The sequence below is a fragment of the Corvus kubaryi genome, unplaced genomic scaffold (assembly GCF_017639235.1).
Source record: "Corvus kubaryi isolate FWS band 111438036 unplaced genomic scaffold, C.kubaryi_AGA036_p1.0 36978, whole genome shotgun sequence".
In the NCBI taxonomy this organism is placed as follows: Eukaryota; Metazoa; Chordata; class Aves; order Passeriformes; family Corvidae; genus Corvus; species Corvus kubaryi.
The window spans coordinates 71879-89924 of NW_024581000.1; the positions used below are offsets into that span (position 1 = coordinate 71879).

Genomic DNA, 18046 nt, shown 5'->3' on the forward strand with positions numbered 1-18046 from the left:
CCCCATGTTCCATAAGGGATGTACCTTACAGAACTGGAAGAAATGAGGGATAACAATAACAATTATCTGTGAGATTTTTGATTTCGGAGGTTGGGCCTCCCAAAAGTGCTTTGATGGCAAACAGCCTGGCCAAGGTTATAATGTGCTACTGGTGATCACTCTGTACTTAATTAATTATTAGCTGGATTTAATTGGTGTAAATGGGGATAAATCTCCCTCTCCAATGCAGGGGGGAACTTGAGGGGTGTGATGGTCTCCCCTGATCCCATCCCTGCTGCCTCCAGTGAGAGCCGAATCTCTGTTTTTGGGCCGGGAATGAACCTGGAGCTGCTCCCCTCTGGCTATGTGGAGTCAGGGGCAGAGAGGCAAGTTTGGAATTTTATGGGTATTGGGATGAATTACAGGCCAAGGATGTGACCACAGTGAAGGTCAGCAACCAGGCTGGTGTTTCCTTTGGACGTTTATCATTATCCTGTCAATAATCCTGTCAAAAAAATCCCACTTGCAGCACAGATGGAGTTTCCAAGGCTATGGAATTTAGGAAAATTACTGCTGAGATGACAAACTCCAGCAAAACCATGGGTTTGCTTTGAAGATTCAGGATGATTTATTTGATATACTTGTATCAACTTGGTGCTGGCCATGGTTTAGGTAGAAGACACCGGGACCACATCCTCACCAGTGCCATGGGGAATCATTATTACTAGCCAGGAATTAGGGATTGATTAATTAATGAATTGTGTTGGACCACTTAAAGGGGAGGACAGTGAAGGTGATGACTTCCCAAAGGGCTGGAGCATGGTGACGTGGTATATATGTGATGACACTGCTCTCAGACACAAGGAAACCAGAAATTCCCACCTTTATTTCACCTTAGTCATTCCATGAAGTGCCTCGCACACAAATAAACTGGGAATTACAGTGGTGGACAAGGGGAAGCAGAGTCCTGGAACCCACTGCCTGGTTTTAGTGCTCCCTCCTACCCCCATTAAGTGTTTATAACTCTGATTTACTATTTCAGTGCTCCCTTCTCTCCCCATGACGTGTTTAACCAGTTGGTCCTGCCTGAAGACACTCAGTTCTTTAACACCTTCGCTGCCGATGAATTCTGCTGATTTTTCTTGGAAAGAACTAGATTCGCACTACCAAAAAATGGCTGGGGGCACACTCAGAGCTCTTCCCTCTGTCTGAGTCTCGCAAACCACTCCCTGTCTGACGCCGGGGATTCGCCGCTGTCGTGGTGGATGTTGCTGGCGGCCCTGATGGCTGATTTCATGGCGGTGTCGATCCAGGCGTGGGGCTGGGCCGTGTGTTCCCCGGCAAAGTGGACCCGGCCCTCGTGAGCGAACAGGGCCTGCGAGTAGTCCACAAACTGGTACGGGGTGAAAGCAGCGAAAGCCCCCAGGGAGTGTTGGTCCAGCTGCCACTTCTGGATCACGTACTGGTCGCAGGTGTACTGCAGGTACTCCTTGCTCACCTGGTGGATGTCAGCCAGGTCTTGGAGCACCACATCCAGGCACGTCTCGTCCGTGAGGGGCAGGAAGAACTCGGCATCATCGTTCCAGGTGTAGGAAGCCAGGATGACGCCCACCCCGCTGGAGAAGTTGTGGCTGGGGTAGTAGATGAAGCGGGAGGGGCGGTCGGTGATGGAATACCCTCCGTGGATCCCGTCCTTCTCCCAGAACTTCTCAGAGCACGCCAGGATAATTTTGGAGGCGCTTGCATAGTGGATGGAGCGCAGGGCGTGGGTCTTAGCAGGGGACAGTGGCGGCAGGAACTGGATGTGCCTGGTAGCTTTGGCGCTGGAGGTGACAAGGACATAATCTGCAGTGATGATCGTCGGGGCCAATGTGTCCGGAGCACGGTAGAACACTCGGACTTTGTTGCCCTTGGTCATGATCTTCTCCACGGTGCAGTTGAACTGGACGATATTGGGCAGCGCCTTGTGGAAGGCTCTGGGCAGTTGGTCAAACCCTCCGGTGATTTCATCAAAGCTGGAAGGGAGGAGAAGTGGGAGATGTGGGAAGAATGCCAGGGTTTAGGGAGCATAAAAACCTGAGCTCTTCTGGAGACACCAGTGGAGCTTGGAGGCCCCATCGAACTGCGAGTGGTTCCCGTTTGGAATCACTCTTGACGTTTCCCGTTGTGGGAACAGGGTTGGGCTGAAGGGACAGCACTCACCTCTCTTTGTCGAAGATGTCGAAGTCCCACAGTGAGGCGAGGAAGGACAGGTAAAACCCTGAGTCCTCATTCAGCAAGTCACCGATCATCTCAACAGCTCCTCGGCTCAGCCCCCCCACCTTGATCAAATATTCCTGGAGATCCCAGGAGAAGAGACACAGCCTGAGGTTGTTACCTCAGTTAGGGCTCCATTGGAGCCGTGCTGGACCCTTTCTCAGCATTTTTAAATAGAAGGGATCATTTATTAGGGAAAAGCATCCAAAAGGTGTCAGAGAATGGGACTAGAGTGACATAGACCCTTCTCAAAGCAGGGAGAGCAGGTTAATTATCAAGAGTTGGGATTAAATTTACCCTTGAGCCCCAGCCCGTTACCTTGGTGGAGAAGGAGTCATGTTGAGCCAGATACTTCCTGCAATCCGTGGTCTGGAATGTCTTAAAAGCCTGGAGAAGAAACATTGATATGTTCAAAGGAAAAAGATCCATTTCCCAAAGTGCTGCCCGAAATTCTCTCAGGAGTTCAAGGTTTGGTAACCCCTGGAGCTTCTGGACATCAAGTTTCAGGCGGCTCTGCCTTGGTGTGGAATTTTCTGCTCATCCAAGTCCTGGTGGACCCATTCCAAAGGATTTCTTGTAAACAAAGAGGGGTTTTGCAACCACCTGCCCTTGTTTCTGAATGAGCCTCTCTACTTTTCACTCCATAAGGACCCTACTCTTCCCCAGCTCAGGGCTGAGTCTTCCCCAGTTCATGGCCAAGTCTTCTCCAGCTCCTGTCCAAGTGCTCCCCAACTCATCGTTCAGGTGAGGGGACACCACGGGAAAATCTCGTACCTTGTTCAGTACCTCCCGGTAGAGTTGGACAGCGCTCTTGCCCCTCTCCGATGGCTTCACTGTGTAATTCAGGATGTCGGGGTTCCTGTTTACCTCCTCCGCCCTGACCCGAGCACCCTTCAGGAAGTACCAGGTGTTGTTGTCCCTCTGGATGAAGGGGTTCAGCTTCAGGTCGAACTGGCGGATGAATTCACGGACAATCCTGGAAAAAGGGCAGAGTGACGGTGCCAGGAGCCAACAACCAAGCCCCCACTTCTGCCACCAAAGCATTTTGTCCCCTTGGCATGGATGCTGAACCCCAGGGGAGCAATGGGGACGAATTGGTCCCCAGATTGGTCAGGTGCCTTGGGCCAGTCCCTCACCTGACCATGGGGCTGGACACGCTCTCACCTGTGCTTGCCTGGCAGGCGCATGGGCCCCAGCTCCACGTACCAGTCCTGTCCCTCAGGGCGGTACGTCCGGATCCGCCCCCCGACCCGGCTGCTCGTTTCCAGTATGGTAACCTAAAAAATGTGGGTGGAGATCAGAAGCATTTGGGAAATGGCTTCTTTGACGTGAAACGCCCTGCAAAAGAAGGTCCAGAGGGTGGGACAGGTCCCCTTCAGATGGCAAATGAAGCACCTGTAGATTCAAACCCTCCTCTGTTGGCCAAGACACCTCTGCCTATGGGGCAGTTTCTCATTTCCCAACTCCTGGGTCACATTTGGACACCAGCTCTGGTGAGAAGGTTCTCGAGGTGGTTCAGGATTCAAAAGGGCTTTGAAAGCAGCACCAATCTGTCCCTCTATGCCTTGGAAACCCTCTTTGAGACCCACAGGTGCCGTGGGATGGTTTGGAAACCCCTGGGATTTCTGCTGCCCTAAATACAGAATGTGAAGGGCTCATTTGATTCTCAGGAACCAATGTCGGGTGAAAAATCGCCTTCCCTTCCTTCTCCCACCATTGTGGTTGACCAACTTAATTTCCTTTTCCCTCTCCAGCCTGGAAGACCTTTAGAGGAGGGAAACAAGCCCAGCAGAGCCTTGTGGAATTCCTACCGTGTGCCCAGCCTCCTGGAGTAGCTTGGCTGCCGTCAGCCCGCCAATCCCTGCACCCACCACGACCACGTGCGCCGGGTGAGCTGCGGGCTCCAGCCCATTCCGGACAATCTCCAGCAGCTCCTCATAGTCCTGATCATGGAGACAATACTCGGGAAAGCATGGAAACTGCTTGGCGCTCAGGACACCCGCGAGCAGGAGGATTTGGAAGAGGACTGGGGAGGGAAGAAGAGAAGAGAAGGGAATAATGGGGCCTTGGCACTCAAGGTCATTCCTGATGGCACAGACTGGCTCCAAGGACATTGGTATCCAAGACCTAAAAAGAGGAACTGGGGTGGTTGTGAAATCCCTGGCATCAGCAGGTCCGTCATGAAAGGTGTCAAGAGATGTCGGTGATGGTGATTCATCTTTTTAAGAGAAATCAACCCATAGATGATTTTTTATTTCTCCATATTCATGTTCTGCTTGTACAGCTGCTGTGGTGAGCTCTCAAAATGACTCTGACCTCCTTAGAATAAGCTCCAAAGCTTCCAAGAACGGTAATTAGTGTCACTCATGTGCAAAGAATTGAGGCACCTTGTTGTCCCAAGTGACCTTTCCCATACCTGGATAATTCGAGAAGTTTTTATGTGAAAGGTGGAGGGAAGAGACAGGATTGGACACATGGATCTGATGAAGACTTGCACAAGCAGGAGAGATGGAGATAAAATTTCACAGAAAGATGGACGGATTAGAGGGATGAAGAGAGATGGGATTTATCTTCTTTAAAATTCCCTAATTAAAAATTCTCTACTTAATTTTAGAGAAGAGAATTTTACTCTGCTTTAAAATTTCCTCCTCTAAAATTCCCTCCTTTAATATTCCCTCCTTTAAAATTCTCCCCTTTAAAATCCCCTCCTTTTAAAACTCCCTCCCAGTTTAAATTTCTCTCATTTAAAATTATTGTGTCTTTGAGATGCCCACAGGGAGCAGCAAACAGACCCAAACCGACCATTTCCACCAGAACAGACACAACATTGTTTAACATTTTCACAGTGAAAGAACATTTGGGCTGAGCACCACACTCTGCCCCGGGGGGGGGGGGGGGGGGGGGGGGGGGGGCCTAGTTTTGGTTTCTGTTCTTCAGAACAACTAAAGAGCAAATTTAATTTTCTTTTCCTTCTCCCAAGTGCTGCTATTTTTCTTCCAGGGAAAAACAAAAAGCTTTGGAAACCCCACTTTGGGTAATTCTCACTGCTGGAAAATGCCTGGGAATTGTGGTTTTTTTTCCTAGAGCAGCCCCAGATCTGTCACATATCTCGGGTGGATCTGCCGGGAATCCACCTTGGAGCTTTATCATCCAACACCTGAGGCAGGTGTTTCCACAGCCGCTTGAGCTGATTCAAATACTAATCACGAGTGTAAAAAATATTTAGGAAGAATCTGCTCCAGTTGTCCTGTTAACAGTGGGATATGGTTGGATTGATGTGCCCTGGTCACAGAATCATCATGGCTGGATTGGAAAAAAACAGTGGACCATTTGGGAGATCCTGTTTGGAGATCAGAGCAAATACCCTGGGACCAGCTCTTGGAGGTGTCTGCTGAATCTCCATCTTCCATCAGGTGTTTTTGGGGAAGATGTGGAGAAACCACCAACCTGGAGCATGGAGGCATCCTCCAGGATGGCCCTCAGAGACTCCAAGCTCGTGCCTGTGTTTCCTGAAAAACCAGGATAATCCCATGCCCCAGATCTGAAGGGAGGTCTCCCCCTGCCCACAGTGTCCGGAGGTCCAGGTGACCATGGAACAGTCCAGCTGGAAAAAGGGAGGTTTGTGGCTGTGCTCTTGGGACGTGGCCCAGAGATGGAAGCAGATGGAACCAGATGGAACCAAAACACCAAACCCAGGCAGTGAAGATGAAAGAAAACTGGGAAAAAACCACAGAAAGCTCAGGATTGAGGGGAGGAGTCACTCACCAATCCCAGTCATCGTGCCAGGAGGAAGATGAATCCTCTGCTGAGATTGGAATTCATTTTATACCCTGGCTTAGGGGAAGAAAAAAAAGCAAGCTTGTGCTTCCAGAAAAACCTCTGCCAATCAGTGCAACACGGAAGGGAGTGAAGTGGGATTTGTCATGAGAAGGGGAACCAGCAATTGAGCAGAGCCAGTTCCTCTGCCGGGTTTCTTTCCCCTTTATTCACCGGCATAAAGCCACCAGTCCACGGCATGTTTCGGGATGTGCCACGTTTACCCCAGTACGGTGACCGCACCCTGCTCCACCAAAGGCAGAGATTTCCCAGAAGGGAACAATCATCTGTGGTTTTTTTTCCAGTATTGCACAAAGCCCGCTGAAATCTGAGTAACCATCATGGGGCTCCTTCTGAACCCAGGGAAGACCTCGAGCTGGCATCCAAAATATTATTTCAGGGATGAAAACGAGCATTTCCAGGGAAAATTAATCTACTTGGGTGTTGCACAATTTTGGCTTGATCTTGTCTCCATTAGAATAGAGGGGACGAAGAATTGTTTAGGTGGGAAGGAGACCTTAAAGATCATCCAGAACATCACTGAAATGGCAAAAACTGGGTGTTTTTCTAGAACTGAGACCAGCATTTTTCCAGAATGGAGACCTTGGACTTGCCAAAGCACCGTAAACCCATCTGAGGAACCATCCCTTGGTTCTTGGATCAAGAGCTCAAGTCTCCTTTTTGGAGACAATGCCCTCATTGGGCTTTGTCCCGTTCAATCTCCACAAAACTGTGGGATTTCATTAAATATGATCATAAAATACCTCAGGATAGAGGAACATTCTGTCCAACTGTCAAAGTTTAGGTAGAATTTTGGAGATTGGTGTCAAGGGTCTTTGCAGATTGCATTTACGGGATCTCCTGGTTTAGCTGGAATTGTGACATGGAAACTGGGGGGTTCTGGTGCTGTGTTCAAGGGATCTCCTCGGGAGAAGCCACAATGTGGGTTTTGCCCAGAATTTTGCTTTTTGGTGGAGTGTGGGGGTGTTTTTATGGTTCCTGCAGGATTCCCAATACCACGTTCCAGGCCGTGCTGGTTTGAAAGTAAACCAGCAGGGGAAATTAACCCCAAACAAATACCTTGTGAGAGATTTTAAGTCGTAGTTACAACTTAATAGCAAAATTACAATAAATGCAATGAATACAGAAAACTGGCTTAAAACCACAGAGTACAAACTGGCCCCTGTGAGTCGGGGTGGTGGTCACAGTCTGATTAAGCAGTAGTTTCAGTGCTGTCGAAGTGATGGTTGCAGTCTTAGCTGGTGGCCCTGTGGAAGTTCTGGCCCTCCTCTGGATCCGTCCAGTGGTGGTGGCCTCCCAAGTACCTAGACCTCGAGATTATATGTGATCAGATCCAGGTGGTACATCCAGGGTGGGGAGTTTCACAATGGAATGATGCAATCCTACGAGTCATAGGATATTTTTGGGGCCCTTGATGGTTTTTGAGTTCATGATGGCCCATTAGCAGGGACAACCCCTTCTGAATGGGTGTCACTGTGCTGTCTTGGTTAAAATTGGGTGACAAACACCTGTGGAAAGTTTCCTTCTAAGAAAAACTGAAGGATTGAAAGGTTTTCCTGATTTTTTTTTTTTTTTTTTTGGTCTTGGAGCACATCCCCATTTAAGAAAATCCACCAGTTGGATTGAAAAAAGGTAAAAGTGTCATTTTTTTGGAAAAAAAAACCCTCTTGGTTCGGGTCTGGTTTTATGTTTCATGATTTGTGGTTCGCTGGTTGTTCCCCTGTGGTGTGTCGATGCTGAACTTCCAAAACCACACATTTTCTCTATCTGGAATAAAAAATTATGAAGAATTTGGGAATTGCATAATGAAACTGGCATGGACACATATTCCCAGGAACAGCAGAGAGTTTGCAGTGAGGGCAGCTGGTTTCACATTGTCCTGGTAAGACCTGGATTAATGCATGTCCCAACAAGTTGCTTTGCCATCAGCCTCGATGATGGGGATTTATTTTCTGGGCACCAGCAATCCACCAGTTGCAAAAGTTGTCCCTCCCATCTTCCTGCTTTCTTGATCTGTTGATTCCCTGAAGATTACGGGAAGATGAGTTTCCGCCTGCCTCCAGTTGCATCACAAGGTTCGGAGAGGGATGGCGGGAGGGACGGAAATCCCAGGGAATCTGAGGGCGGGAGAAGGGATGGTGATTTCCTTCCAAATGGTTGTTTTCTGGTTTTAAGGTTGACTTTTCTTAATGGAAGGAGTGGGAAAAAAGTGGGATTTCATTCCACATGTTGTGTGGGACATCATGCATGTGTTGGAGAGCACTTGGAATTGGGGAGGGTGTCCACCTCGGAGCGTTTCCCTGTGATGAAAAAGGACCGCATATGTAAAGCACAGGGAGGGAAAAACCCGTGTGGATTTATTAACAAGGTAATTAGCCTTAATGAGTGTCTGGGCCGGCAGGCACAGGTTGGAGAAGTGTGGGCAGGTCCTGTTGAGGAAAGATGCCCTTTCAAAACATTTTCTTGTCCTTCACTTCCTGCTCACCCAGAGGATTCCCGGGATACACCTGTTGCACGTACTCGTGCGACTCCAAGGCAAAACTTTTGGGATTGGGGGCATAATTCAAGAAATGAATGCACCGGGGAGGAGGTTCTTGGATGAAAGTGTTCAAAATTGGGGTTCTCCTCATGGGAAGGACATGGAGCTGATGGAGTTCCCGGAGAACTGAAGGTTCCTTATTGGGGTGATCTTACTGGGGCTTCCAGTGTTTGAAGGGAGTGGATACGACAGGGACAAATTTTTATCAGGGCTAGGGAAAGAAAAAAAGACAGAAAATTATATTAAAAAATTAGTTTTTAGGAAAAGTGGGTGTCAAAAGTAGGATCTGAGCCCACACCTCCATTTGGAAACCAGAATTCCCACAGCAGGGAAAGCAGGGCCTTGAGTCTGGTGCCTTATACCACTCAGCCACCCTGACACTGCCAGAGACCTACATTACCCTCCTCATCCTCGAGGTTCATCTTCCCAGCACTTGGGCTTTCCTGCTTCCTTTGCAGGCCCCCCTTCCCAGTTTCATTTAGTTTTCCCAGGAATAAACCTCTTTCCCAAGCTGTTTTCTACTCCAAAGTAGTGTGGGGTGATGGGAAGAGCAATTCTGGAGCTGCTGGCCCCTGCAATTGCTCCCTGGTGGCTGCTGGAGCCCTTTGGGGACCCTGAGGATCCGGGGTTTCCTCCTGCCTCAGCCTGTGGGTTTAGGGGTGCTTATCCCACCACTTTTATTCCTGGGGCTCTTATAAGCAGCTCACCTGGAGTTTTGAGGGGAAAAAACCCACCTGTTTTCACCAGGAAAACACCATCAGGGCTACTTTTCCCGGTGAAAACCACGAATTTCTTCCTGCCCGCTGGCGATGGGGAACCAGCAGCATTCCCTCTCTCACCTGGGGGGGAATCCCAGCGAGCCCTTTCCACATTCCCAACACTCGGTCCATCCCTGCTCCTGTTATCTCAACCTCCCTGGCTGAGCTTCCAGCAGGGTCCTCAAACCCTCTGGGTCCCAACTGGGGGGACAGGGCGGGCGGCAGGGCAGAAGCGTGGGGAAGAGGGGGGGGAGGAAGAGGCGGGGAAGGAGAGGGCGGGGGGGCGATCCCTGGTGTTCTCACGGTTCCAAAGGGTCTGTGGGAGGTACGGGGACGGGTCTGCGACTGGCTTACCTCTAGAGGGCTCTGGGTAAACGGAGCTGGTTCTTGGCTTCTCCTCGATCTCCCGGATACCGGCTCGGGCTTCCGGAGCGGAGCCATGCTCGGCATCGCCTCCATTGTGTCGTGCTGTGGGAGGCTTTGTGGTCCTGGGAGTGCAATGGGGCGTCTGGGCATCGCCCCTTCCCTTCAGTCTCAGCGTGGGAAGGGAGGACACTTCTCCTAAGGAAAAGCCCTGTGGAAGCAGCTCCAGGCTCGGCCGGCAGGTAACGGGGCGAAAGAGGAGCAGGGATGTGGTTCGGCTCCCAGCGGGGCTAGAGACGGCAGGGGGTATGTTCCCGGGAGCAGCAGCTCCTCTGGGGAGAGGACAAGGGATAGGCAGGATGGAGAGGAAGCCCTGGGCTCCACAGGGATGGGGATCCTCCTAGGATACAGCCCCCAGGGCCCCATCGCTGATTCCCGGTGGGATGGGGAGTGGGGGAACCGGGAGGCTGGGATTGCTGTAGGATGGGGTCTGCCAGAAAGGAGGGGGGAAAAGCAGGGACCCTCCTGCCCCGCTGCTCCCGCGTTGCGCCGGGGACGCTCAGGATTAGTCCCGGATTGAGGGACTGTGAAAACCCGATATTCCTCGAAGTGACCACAGGAAAAGCATCAAATCCCGAGCAGGAAGCGCTGTGGGGGGGAATTCCTTGATTTCAAGGGATTTCTCCTCCCTGCAGGGGATTTTGGGGAGCCCCGAGGGAGGAGTCTGCATTGTCCCGGTGCTCCCTCCTGCCATGGAGCCGTGGGTACTGCTGGATCCGCGGCAGAAGGCCCTGTACCGCGACGTGATGCACGAGAGCTATGAGACCCTCATGTCCCTGGGTAAGGACACCCCAAAAATCTCTCTTTCCCTGTTGTATATTCCCCTATCCTTTCCTTGCTTCAAGCAAAGCAGTTTGGGAAGAGGGGCGGAGAGATGCGGGCAAATTCCAGGGGGATTTCCTCAAACCCCAGCCCTCTCCTTATTTTTTTTTTCTGCAGGAAGATGTTACTGATCTCTCCTAATTTAAACTGAAAACTCTGGCACTGGAGTGCCCTTGACATCTCCACATTCCCAGTTCAAACTGGGATCAGGTCCCTGTTGTATTTCTCTTCCTGCTCTCTAGGAGAACAAGATTTTTAAGGGGAATCCTGTTGCTGCTCCATTGTTTTAAATCCTACTCCTCACACTTTCACCTTTTCCTGCTTCTCCCCTTTCCCAGCAGCTCAGGGGCTGGTGAGTGAAAAAGCAGCAGAGAACGGAGCATCAGAGAGCAGTGCCGGGCTCGGACCGCACTCATCCCACAGCCTGGAGCGGGAGAAGTCCCTCGGCTCCAACAGGCGCAAAGCGAAGCGCCCGGACAAAGCCGTGCCTCCCGGGACCCCCAAATCCACCGCGCTCCCCAAACTCAGCTGTGTCAAACCCCTGCGCGGCAAAGGACCGGCCCGGGAGCGGCCATTTGGCTGCACCGACTGTGGGAAGAGCTTCCCGTGGGCATCGCACCTGGAGCGGCACCGGCGCGTCCACACAGGCGAGCGGCCCTTTGGCTGCCCTGAGTGTGGTGAGACCTACAGCCAGAGCTCGCACCTGCTGCAACACCGCCGCACCCACGCCAGTGACCGCCCGCACAAGTGCGGTGACTGTGGGAAGCGCTTTGCCATTGCAGCCGAGCTGGCGGCCCATGGCCGTGGCCATGCCGCCAACAAACCCCACAAGTGTGGGGACTGCGGAAAGGGCTTCGTGTGGGCATCACACCTGGAGCGGCACCGCCGTGTCCACACTGGCGAGAAGCCATTTGAGTGCACCGAGTGCGGCGAGGCTTTCAGCCAGGGCTCACACCTTGCCAAGCACCGCCGCAGCCATACGGGCGAGCGGCCGCACCGCTGCCCGGCCTGCGGGAAGACCTTCTGCCAGAGCTCCGACCTGGCGCGGCACCGCCGCACGCACCTGGGCAGGAAGCCACTGCGCTGCGGGGACTGTGGGAAGCTGTTCCGGGCGGGGCCGGCACTGGCGCGGCACCAGCGGTGCCACCGCCGGGAGCATTCGCACTGCTGCGCTGACTGCGGGAAGGGCTTTGTGTGGGCATCCCACCTGGAGCGGCACCGACGCGTCCACACGGGCGAGCGGCCCTTCCCCTGCAGCAGCTGTGGCGAGCGCTTCACCCAGAAGGCGCATCTGCTGCAGCACCGCAAGACCCACTCGCCGGAGCGGCCCTACAAGTGCGATGACTGTGGGAAGCGCTTTGGGGAAGCCCCCCCGTTCCTGGAGCATCAGCGCGGCCACGCCAAGCACAAGAGCTACACCTGCGGCGACTGTGGGAAGGGCTTTGCCTGGGCGTCCCACCTGGAGCGGCACCGCCGTGTTCACACCGGCGAGAAGCCCTTCGAGTGCCCCGAGTGCGGCGAGGCTTTCAGCCAGGGCTCGCACCTCGCCAAGCACCGCCGTAGCCACCTCCCCAAGGCCGTGGGGCCGTCGCCCCTTGCCAGGACACAGCTCGGGGGGGACACGCCTGGAGCTCACAGCGGTGAGGAGCCCTAAGGACTAAGACCCACCTCGGTGTGATGGATGTGGAGAGACAGCCGAGGGAAAACTTGTCTTGGGGACAAGCCAAAGGACACCAAGTGACACTTGAAGGGCACTGGGGTGGGTGACAGGGGTGCTCTGTCATGCCACAGGGTGGGATTTATCTGCCCTGGTGTCTCCCCACAGCAGTGGGTGAACATTGCACCCACTGCAGTCCAGACCCCAGAAAAGGGACAACCTGGGGGAGAAGGAGCCTATTCCCGAAGGAAATGGCGCTTGGCTCCATCAGGGAAGGGTGGGGGAACCTGGGCTGGTTCTGATGTGAAAATCCAGTGGTGGTGTGCCTACTTCGTGCTGCCAGCCGGTGGGAGAAGGGGATGGAGGGGGCAAGATGCTCAGGATGAGCAGGAGGTGCTGGCACAGGGCAGGAATAAACTGGGAGTCCCATACCTCATGGACACCTGTGTCTCCTTGTGCTCCAACCCTGTGCTCTGATGCTTTCCCTTCTCCAGGTAGGAAAGCCCGTGAGCACCTTCTTCTTCCCCAGAGACAAAAACCACGTGGACACACACGGAGGGGTTTTGCTTTTTGGCTCAACTACCTTCTACTTTATTAACTGTCACTCCAAGCCCAGGAAACCTGGCCTGGCTTCTCCAGCATTCCCTCCTTAATGCATCCCAACCTGTCCTTGGTGCATCCCCAGCAGAGTCTGGGGAGGTTCCAGCAGTGCTGGTGATGGGTACAGGTCCCCAGGGTTCTTTTCTGAGCTGTTTGCCCCCAAAAATCCCCAAGGAAGGGGGTTCCCTGTGTGGTTTCACCCTGCCATGCACCCGAGTTGTGTCCCCCACTTTTACCCCCCTAATAGTAGGGCAGAGGATGAGGAGGGTTATAGGGAAAAGTGTCTCCCCACCACCCCAAATGATCATCTGCCTTTCCCCAAATCCACCCTCAGCCTCCCCCATCCCTCCTCTCCGTCTCCCCCCAAAACCCCTTTGGCAGGCATGGCTGCCCCTCCCTGTGCCCCCTTCCCACTGCTTCACCCCCCATCCCCACCCTGACCCTCATTCTGGGGTATCCTGGGCCCCCAAACCCTTTCCCATCCTGGGGCAGGAGCACAGACCACTCTCCATGGGGTGTCCCCAAAACTAGAGGAGGACTCTGAGCACCCCAGTCCCACCTCAGGAGCTGGTAGGAGGAAGGGACACCCAGGGCTCTGGCAGGGTTGCGGCATCACTTTGCAGGGCGTCCCCCTGCCCAGGCCTCCATGCCCCAGTGAGGGGCAGGAGAGCTTTGACCGCCCAGCCCCTGGGCGCTGCAGAGGAGGAAGGCATGGAATGCTTCTGGAAAGCAGAGCTGGGATCCTCAGGCCACAGCTCAGGGGGTGTGGCTGTCCCCCCTCGTTGTTCACCCTCCCACCATGCGGGTGGCAGCAGGGACAGGGGGCTGCGGGCACCAGCACCATGCAGGCGCTGATGGGCCGCCAGGGCCGTGCCAAGGCTGAAGGCTTTGCCGCAATCAGGGCACACGTGGCGCTTTTCGGGGCCGCGCTGGGCATGGGCACGTTGGTGTCGGTTGCGGTGGGAGCTGCGGCCGAAGCACTTCCCGCAGTGGGCGCAGGAGAAGGGCTTCTCCCCAGTGTGTGTGAGCCGGTGCCGGTCGTAGTGGGAGCTCCAGGAGAAGCCCTTCCCGCAGAGCCCACACTGATACGGCTTCTCGCCGCGATGCAGCCGCCGGTGCCGCTCCAGCCCGGCCGGTGAGCCGAAACCCTTCCCGCACTCGGGGCAGGCGTGGGGTTGGCCGGGCTGAGCGCCATGGGTGCGCAGGTGTGCCACTAGCGTGGAGCTGACGGCGAAGCTCTTGCCACAGTCGCCGCAATGGAAGGGTCGCTCGCCCGTGTGCACCCGCCGGTGCCGCTCCAGGTGGGAGCTCACGGCGAAGCCGCGCCCGCACTCTCCGCAGCGGAACGGCTTCTCCCCAGTGTGCACGCGGCGGTGCCGCTCCAGGTGTGACACCCACCCGAAGCTCTTCCCGCACGCCCCGCACGGGTACGGTTTGGCTGCTTCCTCTGTGGCTGGCGTGGCATTGTCAGTGTTGTTGGACGGCTGTGCGTGGCTGCGCCGGTGCTTGGCCAGGGCTGCGCTGCAGCGGAAGCGGCGTGAGCAGTCCAGGCAGGGGTGCAGCCGCTCGGAGCTGTGCACGTGTCGGTGCTTGAGCAGGCCCGAGCTGTGGCTGAAGTACTTCCCGCATTGCTCGCAGCAGTGGGGCTGTGGCGCAAGGTCAGCGCCGGCGACAGCGAGCGGGGTCTGCGTGCCCTTGTGCTTAAAGCGCTGTGGGTCTGTCTGGTGGTTGAGGCGCTTCCCGCAGTCGGCACATTTCCGCGGGGCCGGCGGTGGCTCCTCTTCTGCTTCCACACCCTCCTCATCCCCGGCGGCGATGGTGGTGACGTGGGTGCGCATATGGCGGTCGAGGTGGGAGCTCCAGGCGAAGGCCCGCCCACACTCCGTGCACTGGAAGGGCTTCTCCCCGGTGTGAATGCGGCGGTGCCGCTCCAGGTGGGAGCTCCAGGCGAAGGCCTTGCCGCACACGCCACACTCGAAGGGCTTCCCGCCCAGGTGGCTCTTCTGGTGCCGGGCCAGCGCTGCAGCGTCAGCAAAGCTGCGGCCGCACTGAGGGCAGCGGTCAGGCTGAGTGGTGCCGGGCATGTGCGTGCGCCGGTGTGTGAGCAGTGAGGAGCTGACGCTGAAGCGGCGCCCGCACTCGGGGCAGCCGTAGGGCCGCTCACCTGTGTGCACACGCCGGTGGATGGTGAGGTCGGAGCGCTGGATGAAGCCCTTCCCGCAGTCAGGACATGTGTGTGGGCGGTCGCCAGTGTGGATTTTCCGGTGCTTCACTAGGGCTGATTTGTGGCTGAAGGTCTTCCCACACTCGCCGCAGGTGTTGGCAGCGTGGTTCTCGCTCCAGCTTGCGGAGAGCTGAGGGTGCTTCTTGTCTGTGTTGGGCTTTTCCTCAGCAGGTTCTTCCTGAGGTGCTTCCTGCCCTGCTCCTGCTCCATGCTCTGTAGGCAAAGACAGCCAGACACAAAGAAAAACCAAGGAACAAAGTCCCCAGTGAATGTGCTGGGTTGGAAACATTCCTTTATTCGACATTCCTTTGTTCAACGCCGAAGGTACTTTGGGATCACTCCACCAAAAGTATCAAAACTTTGAACGATTTACATATTTTAGCAGAAAAAGGAATTAGCACTCATTGCCTCACAAGTTATGTAGTTCTCTTAATTAATTAACATTCTATCTTCAATTAGTTTTTTATTTCTCTCTTCTCATGCCGATTATCCACATTTTCTGCCTTTTTATTACCTTTTTTCCCGGAATGAGCATCTCTGGTTTATGTGATGTGTCTTTGTACTTTATAAATTCTGCATTCCTGGTGTTCAGTTCTCAACAACAAATTTCTCTCCCAGGTTTTGTTAAGTTCCTCCTCCAGGAGGAACTTCCCGGAGAAAGTTCCAGGAGGGTCTCCAGGAGGAAGTGCCTCCTCCAGGTCTGAGAGTAGTGTCCTAAACTTTTAATCTGTTTTTCTAACCCAGAGTTTGCCCATTATCCATTACCTATTTCATGGATTAAATCCCTTCTCAGCATTTTTTCCCACTGCTCCACAGGCTCCTTTTTGAACAGATACAACTTGTTGGGTAATTCTGGGGCTGGGAACAGGGGAAGGTGGTGGGAAAAGGAAGGTGAAGGGGAAAGGAACCCTTCTGCTTTTTATTCCACCTGTTTTAGGGAAGGATGGGCAGCAAAAAACCCCCTCCTGCACGTGCAGGAGCAGAATTGGAGCCTCACCTGCAGCTGGGGTATCCTGGGATATGTGGAGATCCAGGGCTGTCGGTTCCTCCCCGTGGTCCAGGCGGGACAGGAGGTCAGGCTTGGAAATGGGGAATTCTGGAAAACATAATTTTTCATCCCCGGAGCTTGAGTTTGTGGGGAAAACCAGAGTTTTCCCAACTGTAGTAAGAGGGTTTAGTGCTGTCCTCTGCCAGAAAATAATGGAGAAGTTGATTCCCACTGCTCCCCCTGCCTTTCCTCATCTTCCTTGGGGAGCAGCAAGTGGGTGAGGATCCCAATCGTTCATTTATTATTATTCCCAGAGGACAGGTTGGGAAAAGGGGGATTTGTAGGTGCTGCCCTGCCCTGCACCCCTTGCATTCCAACAAGGTGAATCATCCATCCCATCCCCAAATTTTCCACCGGGAAGGGGTGGGCTCCTCACCCAGTGCCATGAGTGTTTCGTAGCTCTCCTGCATCACGTCGCGATACAGAGCTCTCTGTCGTGGGTCCAGCACCACACAGGGCTCCATGGCCGGGCTGTGGGAACCCAGAAGAGAGGATTAAGCACTGAAAATTTAATGGATAATTATTCCCTAATAAGGCAACGGCGTGGCCAAGTTGGATCACGGCGTGGGACAGGTGGTAAACAAACCCCTCCATCCTTCCCCCCACAGTGCTGCAGGAAATTCCAACCTTTTGCCCCTACTGCCTCAGGAATTTTCCTTTTTTCCAAAAATTAATAGGCAGGAAGAAGCAGAAAGGGAGAACAGAAATGCAAAGATTCCTTAAAAAGTAACTGAAAAGGGATAAAACCCCTTCCAGGAAGAACAAGTTTCTGTCATCTGCAGACAAGGCTATGCTGAGAGATCTAGACCCTAAAATTCATTTTCACGCAAATTTTACCCACACAGCTCATTCCCAATGCACCAAACACTGGGTGCTCATCCCCAGAGTCTAGGAATCTCTTCCCAGAGAATCCCGTCACAATCATCCCCAACCCCCCCCAGCAATCACTCCTCCTGCCCAAAAACGATAAATCACCCCATTATTTCCCCATTATCCCCTGAGCGTTAGGGGAAAACCTGGAGTTTTGCCAGCTGTAGGAAGAGTCTTTGATGCTTTCCTTTACAAAAATCACGGAAAAGCAAATTCCCATTGCTCCCCCCGTCCTTCCTCATCCTCCTCGGGGAGCAGAGGGTCCGTAAGGATCCGAATTATTCATTTCATTTTTATTAATTTAAATCCTGGAGGACGGGTTGGGAAAAGGGTGGATTTGCAGGTTCTGAGCGACTTACTGATGCTGGGCATAAACGGCCGATTTCCAGCACGGATCCCTCCTGCTATTTTTCCCTTTATTTTTATTTATTTTGGAGCCCCCACCAGCATCTCATCCTGCTTCATTTATTCCTCGGTGTTTTGCCATCCTACTAAAATAAATGGAAATAAAGGGATCGCCACATCCGAAGGAACCCCACCGAGGTGAAAGGACAACGGGGTGGATTTTGGGGTGGGGGGTGGGGAGGTCTTGGGGTTTTTTTTATCATTTTCCCTCTTCCCTGGGACTGGAAGGGGGGGGGGGAGGAGGGGAGGGAATCCAGGACCCTGAGGGAAGGATGGAGGATGGAAGGACGGGGATGGGGAAAAACAAGCCATTTTCTGCCTTTTTTTCCACATCCCAACGCGAATCTCCCTGTTACCTGCAGGTCCGGCTCTCCGGCTCGGGAGGTGCTGTCGGCAAAGGCGCCCGCCCCACCCCCGTCCCTTTACTTTCCAAAAAAAAGCCCCTTTTTCCCCAAAAAAGTGGGGACGCGCACGTGGGGAGCGGATGAGCCCCGTCCCCCCGATATCCTAAACGATAAGAGTTTAAAAAAGGAAGGAAGGAAGGAAGGAAGGAAAGAAGGAAAGAAGGAAAGAAGGAAAGAAGGAAAGAAGGAAAGAAGGAATTAATAAAAAAAAGGCGGGGGGGGGG

At 53.6% G+C, this 18046-nt stretch overlaps 3 protein-coding genes across 8 annotated transcripts in view; 1 reads left to right on the forward strand and 2 right to left on the reverse strand.

Annotated features, from left to right (window-relative positions):
• Window positions 1-843: 843 nt before the first annotated feature.
• IL4I1 (interleukin 4 induced 1) lies at window positions 844-8742 on the reverse strand. 2 transcript variants are annotated; one of them, XM_042020440.1, is made up of 7 exons: window positions 6001-8742; window positions 4047-4261; window positions 3400-3512; window positions 3010-3211; window positions 2554-2622; window positions 2182-2315; window positions 844-1994 (listed from the first exon to the last, which is right to left on the reverse strand). In XM_042020440.1, the coding sequence occupies exons 1-7, from the start codon at window positions 6011-6013 to the stop codon at window positions 1169-1171; spliced, it is 1572 nt and encodes a 523-aa protein (XP_041876374.1). In that variant the 5' UTR covers window positions 6014-8742; the 3' UTR covers window positions 844-1168. The 2 variants fall into 2 exon arrangements, with proteins under 2 accessions (XP_041876374.1, XP_041876373.1); XM_042020439.1 differs by lacking the exon at window positions 6001-8742 and having other exon boundaries at window positions 4047-5103.
• Window positions 8743-9761: 1019 nt separating this feature from the next.
• On the forward strand, window positions 9762-12702 carry LOC121660871 (zinc finger protein CKR1-like). Its single transcript, XM_042020451.1, has 3 exons — window positions 9762-9974; window positions 10428-10572; window positions 10953-12702. Exons 2-3 carry the CDS (start codon window positions 10485-10487, stop codon window positions 12266-12268), a joined length of 1404 nt encoding a protein of 467 aa, XP_041876385.1. The 5' UTR covers window positions 9762-9974; window positions 10428-10484; the 3' UTR covers window positions 12269-12702.
• A 594-nt stretch (window positions 12703-13296) lies between these two features.
• LOC121660864 (zinc finger protein 436-like) overlaps window positions 13297-18046 on the reverse strand; it is a 6547-nt gene continuing 1797 nt past the window's right edge. Inside the window, exons 1-5 of one of the 5 annotated variants that reach the window (XM_042020429.1) lie at window positions 17775-17992; window positions 17373-17501; window positions 16520-16614; window positions 16093-16191; window positions 13297-15308 (exon numbers count right to left, since the gene is read on the reverse strand). In XM_042020429.1, coding sequence (XP_041876363.1) covers window positions 13432-15308; window positions 16093-16191; window positions 16520-16607 — 2064 coding nt within the window. In that variant the 5' untranslated portion in view covers window positions 16608-16614; window positions 17373-17501; window positions 17775-17992 and the 3' untranslated portion in view covers window positions 13297-13431. Of the gene's footprint in view, window positions 15309-16092; window positions 16192-16519; window positions 16615-17372; window positions 17505-17774; window positions 17993-18046 lie in introns of those variants that run through there. The other 4 variants (XM_042020427.1, XM_042020430.1, XM_042020431.1 and 1 more) reach the window with 4 other exon arrangements.

Bases quoted from the DNA above. Each gene is read 5' to 3' on its own strand.
- LOC121660871 (XM_042020451.1), top strand. From the start codon at position 10,485: ATGGAGCCGTGGGTACTGCTGGATCCGCGGCAGAAGGCCCTGTACCGC. The intron at 10,573-10,952 runs GTAAGGACACCC...CCCCTTTCCCAG, and splicing joins TGAGACCCTCATGTCCCTGG to CAGCTCAGGGGCTGGTGAGT.
- IL4I1 (XM_042020439.1), bottom strand. From the start codon at position 4,349: ATGTCCTTGGAGCCAGTCTGTGCCATCAGGAATGACCTTGAGTGCCAA. The intron at 2,316-2,553 runs GTAACGGGCTGG...TGGGATCTCCAG, and splicing joins ATGACTCCTTCTCCACCAAG to GAATATTTGATCAAGGTGGG. The intron at 1,995-2,181 runs GTGAGTGCTGTC...CCTCCCTTCCAG, and splicing joins GACATCTTCGACAAAGAGAG to CTTTGATGAAATCACCGGAG.